General features: G+C 32.1%; 1 protein-coding gene across 1 annotated transcript; it reads right to left on the bottom strand.

The window, feature by feature from the left end:
- Window positions 1-9786: 9786 nt before the first annotated feature.
- Window positions 9787-11181, bottom strand: LOC142630040 (UDP-glycosyltransferase 79B6-like). The gene has a single exon (XM_075804110.1). The coding sequence runs from the start codon at window positions 11179-11181 to the stop codon at window positions 9787-9789; it is 1395 nt and encodes a 464-aa protein (XP_075660225.1).
- Window positions 11182-12016: the final 835 nt, after the last annotated feature.

Here is a 12016-nt window from a genome sequence, read left to right as displayed (position 1 = left end):
CAATGGGTCTTCAATGTTGGAAATTGAATGGGGAATGAATTCTCTATAGAGAAACACATAATTCATATCTATTCTCGATAGCAATGGGAAACATGTTTATCTTTACAGGCATCTATGAAGGTATATGTTTACAATGTACAAAAGACTATTAACTTATTGTTCCATTAAATATTCTTCTATTGTCATGAATAAAACAAAGCCGTGGACTAAAATTTCTAGCATCTGCATAACTTAGAATCATTTTAAGATAAAAAATTTTGGTGTGGACTAAGAGGGAAATTGGAAGTTAAAGACAAGACGTTTAGTCCCACTTTGAAGTGTCAGGCTTTTAGCTAAATTTAATGCCTAGTAATTTTCCTCAAAGTGAAGACCGGTAGTTTATAAAACTAATAAAAACAACTCCCAATAATTTTCTCAAAGTGAACGACTTGTAATTTTGTCAAGAGTGAAAATCTGGTGGTTTATATTTTTTGAAGGGTCCTTGTTCTTTTAAGGATTCGGATTCCTCCCTAATGTCTTAGTGGTTAGTTCTCGCAGCTCATTGGGGTGGGTAAAAATCTTGGTGGGAGGAACTACACCAAAGATACCAATCGAGTAGTGTTTCTACTTCCTAGTGGAATTATTAAGTTCTTTGAAATCTAACTTGTAAGATTTGAGCAAACTAATTTATAGGATTATGATCAACCTTGGGGCCTGAATATGATGCAAGGAAAATCAACGAGCCAATCATCCAAATAGGAGCATTGGAAGACTTGTAAGAAGGAAACACATTATCAAATGACATTAGTGTAGTGCCGCTCTAAATGTGTGGTTTGTTTTTCTCTATGAACTTATCTCTTTTTATTTTTCCTTTATTTTTTAATTTTTATATAATTATGGTGGTATTTATAGATTTTTCTTTGCCGAGGTTGGTGACTAATTCCCCATGAAGTAGGGAACTCAAACAATATCTCATTGCCGTTAGGTCAACTAAGAGAACAAATTTCCAAGGTGCTTGCCCTAATGATGTATAGTGGGGGTACTTTGTCATTTTACATTTAATGCAAAGGGAGTTGTTGATGTCATTGGTATGACCGTTTGAATAATAAATGTTGATTTGTTGCGTAAAGGGACTTTTTGCTAACACTTATTTCAAATTCTAAAGGAGTTTGATTATTATGCTAAGGGGATTCCTCAATTTGTATGTTGGGATGATCCCCTTAAGGTTCAAATTGAGTTACTTTCATTTGAGTGTTGTAGACACTGTATTTTGTACCTGTTAATAAATTTTGGTCTTTGGCACCAATGATGATCTTGACATATGTCAACTAAGGATAATTAAAGAATTCACAATATTTTGGAAGTAATCACAACTCAAAAGTGCTCAAATCGCTTTGAAATTAATCCTGAAAAATAATCTTTGCTCACTATTTTGACCATAAATTTTGATCCACAAATAATTTTTGAGTGAGATTTATTTCATTGGAAAGTAGACATCTTGGGATTCAATTTGAACACAAATTTTGTCTAATTTGAACTTATATAAAGTGAGTTATGACTGTTTGAAGTTAGGCTAACTAGGCAGTCTGATTTTCTAGGTTTTAAAACATCATTTTAAGAGCCCAAAAGATCATAATTTGATGTGAGTTGGCCCATGGACCCTTGAGCAAGTCCAGAGATCATTAAACAGCCCCCTAAAACTCTAATTTTACTTATAAATACTCACCTTATCCCTCCAATGAAAACCCTAGCTAGAGAGAGTGATTTGTTGGCCTCCATCTTCTCTAAAACCTTTTGTGTTCATTTGATTATTCTTGTCCTATCAATCTAATTTTTGTGTTGTAGGCATTGAGGGATCAGTTAAACAAACTCTAAACTCATAATCTAAATAAGATGAGTATTCTTTCCATAAAATCTTTCTTTGTTCAATAAGATTCACAAGAGTTTCTTAACATAGTTTTTATATTTGTTTTATTTGATTTGTTTGATGTGTATTAATATGATTTTAGGTTGTTTATAATATGTTCCTCTTGTTCTTATATTGTTATTGCAATCCCTAGGTTAGTTTAACATGTTTATTGATTTAATGTAGTTTCGTTTAATTGTTTGTTTTGTTTCATATTTTGTTGTTCATGTTGATGTTTTATGTTTTTGTTTTAGATTAGTTTGGTTTTTTAGGGTTTCTAACATACTTGTTTGATCTCACATGTTATATGTTTGTTTGATTAAATCTCTAAAAATGTAGTTTTTTTTTTTCAAATCTGTTTTAAAGGCTGCATACACATACTTGAGTATGCGTACGCATACTTGAGTGTGCGCACGCACCCCATATCCAGATTAGGATAAAATCTTGTTTTTATTATCTTTGACCATTTTTCATATGTTATTTGATTCTGTTTGACTATGTTTTAGGTTAATTATTTGGGTTTAATTGCTTTTCATGCTTATTTGAATCTTTTGGCACGTTTAGCATGTATTATAACCTTTCCTTATGTGTATGTTTTAATTGTTATCTTCTTCCTTTTTAGTATAATATGATTGACTTGTGTTTTATTTGTTTCCTTTTATATTGTGGTGTGATATTTAATTATTGGTGTCTTATTATTTTCCATGTTGTTTGAGTATTTTTTTACCATGTTTAGTTTATTTGATTTTCTTTCCTTGTGTGTTTTATTTAATTGTCAACTTACCATGTTTATTTTATTTTGTTTATTTGTGTTTGATTTGTTTCCTTTTATATTGTGATATGTTTCTAATATATTATGTGTGTTATTTCCTTAAGTACATGATGTATATATAGGATAAGGATTATGGCTCTTTTAATAAACTCTTTAATTATATATGGCCTAGCAACACATAATGAAGGTCGGCTCACAAGCCAGACAGTCTTAGGTGCCTAAAGCCTTCCCAAGCTGTATCCAAACTCTGGACCCATAATCTGATACGTGGATTCATGTGTATAAGTGATTGGCCCAAAGGGCCCAATATGGTTCCTAGACAAGTGTCCCTGTCGAGATGTGATCGATGCATCTTCTAGGTTGGTCATTTGATATTAGATAGGTCTTGGAAGTTAGAACATAAACATGGTTTTAATTCAAGCACCTTTTGGGTCGGGTGCTAACCAAAGGATTTTTTTCGAGCCTATTGGGCTTAGGCTCTATAAGAGTCCTTTTGAGTTCGTACTGGGCTATCCCCATTAGGAAATTCTTACCTAGTCTCGGACTACAAGGTCACCATGCTGAACCTTGTAGTCCCAGCCAATAGGGGTGTGCAAAAAATTGAGGAGCCGAAAAAACTGGCAGAAATCGACCGAATCGTGTCCAAAATTTCGGTTCGGTTTCGGTGCGATTCGGTTTTAGTTTGTAGAAATGAAAACTGAAATTTTCAGTTTTGGTTTCAGGTTCAGAATATAAAAGTCCAAACCGAACCGAAACCGACTGATATGTATTAAATATAACTATGTACAAAATATTTCAAGATGCGTACCCCTGGCTTAGTGGTAAGACACGCATGTGACTATACTTGGCCCAGGTTTGAACCTTGCTAAAAACATTTTAATTTTTTCTCTCCTTATAACACAAAACTACATCGTTTCATACATCAACTTAAAACATATAAAAACCCTACTCTCTACATTTCACTTCAGTCGCCTCAATGCCTCTCGCCCTCACACTCATTCTTTTCTTTTCTTCTCTCTGAGTTCCATCTTCCATGCCTCTCTCTTCCCTCTTCTATACTTGGCCCTTTTCATCCTTAACTTCGTTTCTTCTAGCACCAACGCTCTCTCTCTCTCTCTCTCTCTCTCTCTCTCTCTCTCTCTCTCTCTCTCTCTCTCTCTCTCTCTCTCTGTGTAATGTGCAAAGTTGAAGTTGAAAAAGCATGGTGAACCCACAGACAAACAAACTTGTGAGAAGGACAACTATGGTGGCCACTTTGACTACCTCCTATTTTCTTTGGGCTGCTGACTATGGCTCCAAACCCAATGCTCTCAACCCTGTATGTGTGTTTCTCTCCTTAAATCATTTATCTTATTTCCTTATTGTTTTTAGTCTGAGGGTCTAGTTGGTTGTGAAGAGTCTATAGGAAAAAAGAGATCGAAACTTTATGGGAGACTTTATAAAAAAAAAAGTTTGGGTTTTTTGGGCTGTTGGATTTATGCTATTCTAGAATATATTACCATACAAATGGAGCAAATGCTTTTGGATGGTTTGTCTTCTTGCTATGAGTTTGTCTTCTATTTTTATCCCAAACCACCCATCTTCTTCTTCTTCTTTTCTTGCTTTTGTTTCTCACATCCTAAACACCGAAACCCGATTGAGCTTAACCGAAACCGATTGCAATTGGTCAGTCCGGTGTTCATCCCTTACAAATCGGTTTCGGTGTTGAATATGTTAAAACCGAAATTCTCAGTTCGGTGCAAAAATTGCCTCCAACACCGACCAAACCAAACTGATTACACCCCTACCAGCCAAGAAGAACAAAACAAGTCAGATAAAATTGCTAACACCATTTAAATGTTCTAGCTTAGCAACAATCAACCTCAACATTAGATCTCCCGTTAACGTTGGTTTAAAAAAAAAAACATTAGCCAAGTATTTCCCAATTGGGAGTTGGGATTTAGGATAAAGAGAAGTTTTTAGGGTTCTCTAACTCTTGTGGACAAAAAAGGCAAACAGTCCTTAGTGTTGAAAATATCAAGAGCTTCTCATAGTGTGACCATAAAACAAATGCTACTATTTGTGAGTAATTCTTAGTGATTTATCAAGTGAAAAGCTCTAGTGTAAAAAGAAAAAATCTTCATATATTTGAAATTGTTCAAATCTTGAACTAATTGCTTTATCTACTATATGTAAGAAATAATCAATTTTAAAAGATTCTTCAGCAGAACGTGTTGTCTCATTATGAACATTTTCATCAAATTGTTTTTTTCTATGAATTATTTGTTTCTCACGAAATACAGGTTCTATTTTCGTTTCCAATGCAATTTTTTTTAGATGAATTCATTACAGATGTAAATCCATTTTCTCTAAATCCTTTAAAATAAGAAATGAGACCTTTTAATTGATCTATAGCAACATCAAAGCTTTCAATTTCATATATTGCTAAACAATCGGCTTCACCTTTTTATTTTAGGATCTTCACTTGTTTATGCTAATTGTAACAAAGCATCTCTTATTTGTGGAGATTAGAATTTTATTGCTTTTACACTTTCAATGCGACTTTCCCAGTGTATTTGTGATAATGACTTAAGAGTTAAACTTGACACATTATCTTGTAAAATTTTTCATCTTTTTGTAGAAGAAGAAAACAATGTTTATATGCGTTGCATAACTCCAAAAAATGATATAGCTTTTGGACAAACATTGGCCATACCTCTAAGTACAAGGTTAAGACTAGGACAACCACATAGTGTGTAAAGTGCTCTAGGATTTATATCAAGAAGTCTTTTTTGTGGCCCTTGATGTTCTCCTTTCATATTAGACCCATTATCATATCTTTGTCCACGTATATCATTAATATCAAGCTCAGGAATATTTATTACATTTATAATTTCATCAAAAAGACCTTTTCCGGAAGTGTCATCAACTTTTGCAAATTTAACAAAATGTTCTACTATTTTTATTTTACTTGTTAAAATATCAACACATCGTAATATAAGAGACATTTTTTCTTGATGACTTGCATCTGGTGTACAATTAAATATAATTGAAAAATATTTTTCTTTTTTGATCTTTTTGATAATTTTACATTTAATCTCATTTAGCATTTGCTAACGGTTGTATCAATTCATTTGTATTTTATGTCCAAGATAATGATTATGGATTCCACCATTTTGAATACATCTAATATGTTCTTGCATAACTAGATCAAATTCTACAATCATTTCAATTAAAATTAAAAAATTATATTATTTTCTTCATAAATCTTTTCATTTTTTTCTCAGAATGCCTAATTATTTTTACCAAAATTCTTTACTACAACAATAATTCTTAATAAAACCTTTTTCCAATGATCTTTCTCTTTGTTAGTTTGTTCTTGGATATTTTTATCTATTGTTTTATTTTTTGACAATCTCATTTTCAAATCTAGCCAAGTGTTCATGTTAGTAATATGCTCTCTAGTTGTTTCATGGTTTCTGATTTTAGAACTAATATTTTTCCAATCTTGAGTTCCTTTATTACATTGTTGGCCAATACCTTTAGAGTCAAACAACTTGCATCAAAAACAAAATACTTAGTTGGTATCTTTTGAATACACTAACCATTTTCTATCATGCTTCTCCCCATTTGATAATATTCGAGTGTCATGAATAGTAGAAAAATGTCTAGTGTCATCACCTCTAGGAAAAAATTATATCATTGTCTCTAATTGAACCTCTTTCTACTAATAAATCTCTTAATTTTGTGTCAATTTTTTTCCAATTACTTGGATCATAAATATTTGAAGGAATATAATTCAACATGTCATTATTATTTTCATTTTCTTCTAGTTGAACATCATTATGGTGAACTTGTTCATTTGTGACATTTTCATCATTATTTTCATTTTCTTCTAAATTCTTTTGAAGTTTTTTTTTTTTTTTTGAGAATAAAATTCTTTTGAAGTTCATTATCAAGATTTGTTGTATTACAAAATTGAACATCTTATCTTGCAATTGTATCACTTTATTATCTTACTCTTTTTGGTGAAATTCTTGCTCATTTGTGATATTTTTATCTAAATTTTGTGTTATATTTTGTTTATTACTAATAATAAATATATCCATTGATCCTTTTTGAGTCTCAATTAATTTTGCTTTTTTTTTTTCTTTTTTTAAAATTTTTTCCTATCCAAATGCATATTTTCTAGTAGGCATTTCTAATCAACAATATATCCATAAAGACTAAAATAAAAAATAACTTTCAAGTGTAGAGCAAATGAGAAATAGATCCTGATTTATATAAAAAGTATTGTGGTAGTTTCACCAAACAATAACAAGTTTTTAACAATCTCAACTTGTATAAGCAAAGACTTATTCATTATATTACCAAAAACTAATATATGTGTGTGTGTGTGTGTGTGTGTGTGTGTGTGTGTGTATATATATATATATATATATATATATAAACACAAGATGACTAGATTTGTAGTTCATCTTGAAGATCATCACTGGCTTAATATGATGTACAAAATTCAACACGAATGGGGCATTGCATTCATTACGGATAGCTTCACAGTTGAATAAAGCACAAACCATGTTTTGACTAATATAGTAGATAAAACAATAAGCCACACTAACTTTGTAATTAAATATGAAAGTGTATTGGAAGGTATTTTGGGTCATGCAGCTCAAGTTTACACATGTAAGATATTCATATTATTTGAAAATGAATACCTTAATAGTCTTGCAATAGAGTGGAAGCATGTTGATTGTCAAGATACAATTGATGTCTATAAGGTGAAAGAAGAAGATAGTTAAAGAGTACGCATTGTCCATTTTGATCATTTCAATAGCAACATTTCTTATTCTTTTAAGAAATTTGAGTCATTGGGAATTCTTTGTTGTCATGCATTGCGGGTCTTTAATTAAAAAATTTTGACTAAAATTTCAAGCCAATACATTTTGAAATGTTGGACAAAGGAGGCTAAGAAAGGGATGATGGCTTATGAACAAGACAATCATTCAAGTGGCAATGCTAAAGAGGTAGAGATAGTATAGCGTAATAGCATGTTACGTATAGCTAATACAATCATATCCAAAAGTCAAGGGGATGATAGTCTTAAAAGCATTTTTTAAAAGATACTATTGGGACTTGATGAAAAAATTGAAAGAGAGTCATCAACGTTAAAGTTGGGTTCAAATGCAAATTTGGAAGAAAATGAAGTTGTAGAGCATAATACAACCGATAAAATGCTTGGCTTATTAAATCATGTGTCAGTGTTAAATTTCCGATGTGTAAGATCAAAAGGTTTACGAAACAATAGACTTAAAGGCCACTTTGAGAAGCACGAGGCAAAATCATCCAAGGATGAATCATCTTCATGTAAAAATTTCCTTTTTTTACACTAAATATATGCCATATTTTTATTTTTAATAAACCTTTTTATTTACAATTATTATTATGTTTTTCTTAATGTGAAATTTTATAGGAAAAGCAAAACAACAAATAACTAAAGAAAATTCAAATGTGTCATTCAGTGGCTCATACAATCTAGCAATATACCAACCACCAAATCCCTACTCTCATTAGGATTTAAAAATGATAATGCATATGGGCAATCTTACATGTCATGGACAAATCATTATTAGATATTAAGCATCATTTGATTTACAAAAGTAGAATATTTATAATATATAATCATAATTTTGGTCATTAACATAATATCTAAATTTGAGTTTTGTCTCTATATAGGACATGGGTTGTGTAAATGTTCCATTTACAACTATGTTGCAAGGTGCCTATGTTATAACGCAACTTAGTCACACAATTGGTTATTTATTTGAAATGAAAATATCTATCATTTATGTATTAATATGTGTACAAAGCTTTGTTTTGAAATAATGTTTTCTTATATATATATATATATATATATATATATATATATATATATATATATATATATATTATTCCCTCATAAATAAACTCATTGATGTATAGTTTTGAGCAATTAGGGTATATTTGGTAACTATTTTTTCCCTTATTTTCTGTTTCCAAAAACAATTTTCTATTTTTGAGACTAAAAAACTTGTTTGGAAACTCAAAATGGATAGAAAACAAAAACCGTTCTCAAAACTCAATTTGTGAAGAAAATTGAAAATATGCAAAATACTGTTTTTAGTTTCTAATTTTCAAAAGTCAATGAAAACATGCATTTAATTTAAGGAATTTGTCTCATTTAACGAGTTAGCATTAGAGTTCAAATCCTAATAGCAACATATTTTATTATTTTCTATTTTTTTCTTTAAAAAACTATCTTGTTAATTTCAACTAACCAAACATGTTTTTGATTTCAAAAATACAAGAAAAATGTTTTTTTTTCCCAAACAAGTTTTTGAAAATAGAAAACAAAAACTTTTACTAAACATAACCTTAGATTCCACACATATGCAAGAGGTAAATTTGGAAATTCCTGTGGTGTGTTTGCATTATCAATATTATCACTAATTTCTTGTTCCTAAGGATGACTTACTTTGTACAATGGGGGGTTTTTTTATTATACAAAAGATGGTCAATGATGTTGAATAGTAAGTTTGGGGCAATTCAGAGTGAACAACTTGTGGTTTATATTTTTGAAGGAACCTTGTTCTTTTAAGGTTTCAGATTCCTCCTTAATGTCTTAATGGTTAGTTCTTGCAACTCATTGGGGCAAGTAAAAATCTTGGTGGGAGGAAACACGCCAAAGATATCGATCAAGTATTGTTCCTACTTCCTAATGGGATTATTAAGTTCTTTGAGATCCAAGAAGGAAAAATTAGAATTAAATAATATGCATAAAACTCAAGTGGTCATCTATACTATAACTCAGATGATATATTTGTCAAGATTTATTTATTTATATAACTCAATTCATTAATCAAAGACATCTACAACCTCTAGAGGTAGGGCACAAAAAAGAACAAAGTCCACAAGCTAATTTGTTCCCATCCTAGCGAGTGCATCATCACACTTAATGGCTTCCCTGAAGCAATGGACAATCATGGGGAGGGAAAAGAGTGACTGAAGCTAAGGGACAAAATCTACTAAATTTCTGACCCCGTGAAAGTGAATATTTATTCAACAACAACAAAGATCCTTACCATTTTAGTACAGGAACCAAACTCTTGAATTATGCTTTTTTATTTACTAGTACAAGATCTTGCAAGTTTTGGACAAATTTATCCATATAACCATTCATGAAGTCTGGGCTAGCTAATATCTCTTTCCATTTTGCATGGTTCTTCTTCACCATAATACCCACCTCATTATCTTTATCCATCACAGACTTGATCGCCTTGCTCAAGCTCTTTCTTGAAAACCACCCATTGTCTTCCCTCTCCACCTCCACAGCAACCTTCATCTCTTCAACAAGTAACCGAGTGTTCAAGATTTGGTCACCAAGATGTGGCACAAGAACTATTTGACAATTACTCATCAAAGACTCCCACATTGATCCAAACCCACAATGGCTCACAAAGCATCCAACTGTTGGGTGACTAAGTATCAATGGTTGTTCCACCCAACCCCCAAAAACTCTTCCTCTCTCTTTAACCCTTTCCTTGAACCCATTTGGCAATGCCTCCTCAACTGTTGCACATTCCATTGGCGGTTTCAAGGCTATCAGAAATGGCAACCCTATTAACTCAAACCCTAATAGTAGTTCTTGAAATTGCTTCTTTTCAAGGATGATTTGAGACCCAAATGCACAAAACACCATTGAACCAGGCTCAAACCCATCCAACCAAGTAGCCCACATGCCTTTCGAAGGACTCTTAGCGGGCTCTGGTAACACTGGTCCTGTTAACAACACAGACTTTCCGAATTGATTCCCCACATAGTCACACAATTGTCCTTCCATTTCTTGGCATGTTCTAATAGATATCACATCACTTTCTTTCATGGCGGTTGTGACACGATCGTAAAATGTTATCCCTTCTCCAAAAGGTAGAGAAATGAATGATAAAGAGTCAACTTCATGGTTGCGAAGGACAATGGTCGATGAAGGGTAGCCTATTGGTAATTGCTTTAATTCCTCCTTTGTAATGGCTCTATCCTTGGGAACATTACGTGTCGGAACTACAGCAATTGCAAGCGATGCAGCAGAAACAACATTGTAGCAAATTGATTTGATTCTAAGCTGTTTGGTGATTTCTGGTATCCAATGTGCATTGTCATAGCATACCATATCTGGAGTTTTAGCTCGGAAAATATTTTCAACTTGTTCACGTGTGCGATCCATGGCAATGGCAAGCAAATGGACCAAAGATATCGATATGTCTGAAGTGGTCTCTGCACCAAGTGGGAGGCCATCAACGTGAGGGATTGTGAGGGGATGAAAGGTGATGAAATTTGGATGAAGATTTAAATGTTGTAGTTGAATTTGAGCTTTTTTGGGCAGCATGAAAGTGATTTTGTGGCCTCTCTTAGCAATCTCATTAGAGAGATGGAGAAAGGGGGTCATGTGGCCAATTGCAAACCATGGGAACATGGCTATGTGAAGCTCTAAGCTCTTGCATTCAGCCATTTTTATACTCAAGGGAAAAAAGGGTAAGGAAGAACCAGCAGTGGCTATCCTATCTAAACACAACTTGAAGCAAATATTGAATACAACTCTTTAAACAAAATAATTGATATCTATCATTCTTAACTAGATAAGTGGGAGTGATAAGCGTGAATAGTGTTTGCGTTGTAGAAGGTTTTTCCATTACAAGAATTTTGCATGGTTACTATTATTTTCAGAGCATAAATGAGTTATTTATAGACCAAAAAATCTAGTACTACAAAAAAAATGCTCAACTTATGCCACAAGTCCTCCAACTATCCACATGGCAAACTTTTAGGAGTTAATCTATTGAGAAAATAGCTGCAAATAATTTTTTTAACAAAATAAAAATTGTTAGCGGTTAAAAATTGAAGAGAATTGGCAAAGAGGCCCATTTTTCAGGCTGTAATTGAGGCTTTGACCATGAACGTAGCCTTGTTCAACATGATATTGAGTTTGTTGCTCCAAATAATAATAATAATAATAATAATAATAATAATAATAATAATAATAATACTTTTTTTTACAAAGGAAAAAAACTAATTATTATTGTGTGCTTTCTTCTTCTTTGTTTTTTTACTCATTTTTATTTTTGTATATATTCTTTTTATCTCTCTTAAAATTTACATGCTTAGTATTTGTGGTGGGAATTTTTTTTATCACTACACCTCTATACCCCTCTTTACACCTGTACACCTCTCTACCTCTACACCCCTATACATCTACACCTCTCTACCATTGAGCAACTAATTTATAGAATTATGGTCAACCTTGGGCCTAAACAAAGGTACTCTGAAAATTCAATCAAAAAATGCAA

This window comes from Castanea sativa, chromosome 1 (assembly GCF_040712315.1).
Source record: "Castanea sativa cultivar Marrone di Chiusa Pesio chromosome 1, ASM4071231v1".
NCBI lineage: Eukaryota > Viridiplantae > Streptophyta > Magnoliopsida > Fagales > Fagaceae > Castanea > Castanea sativa.
This window is presented reverse-complemented; position numbering and strand designations above follow the sequence as displayed.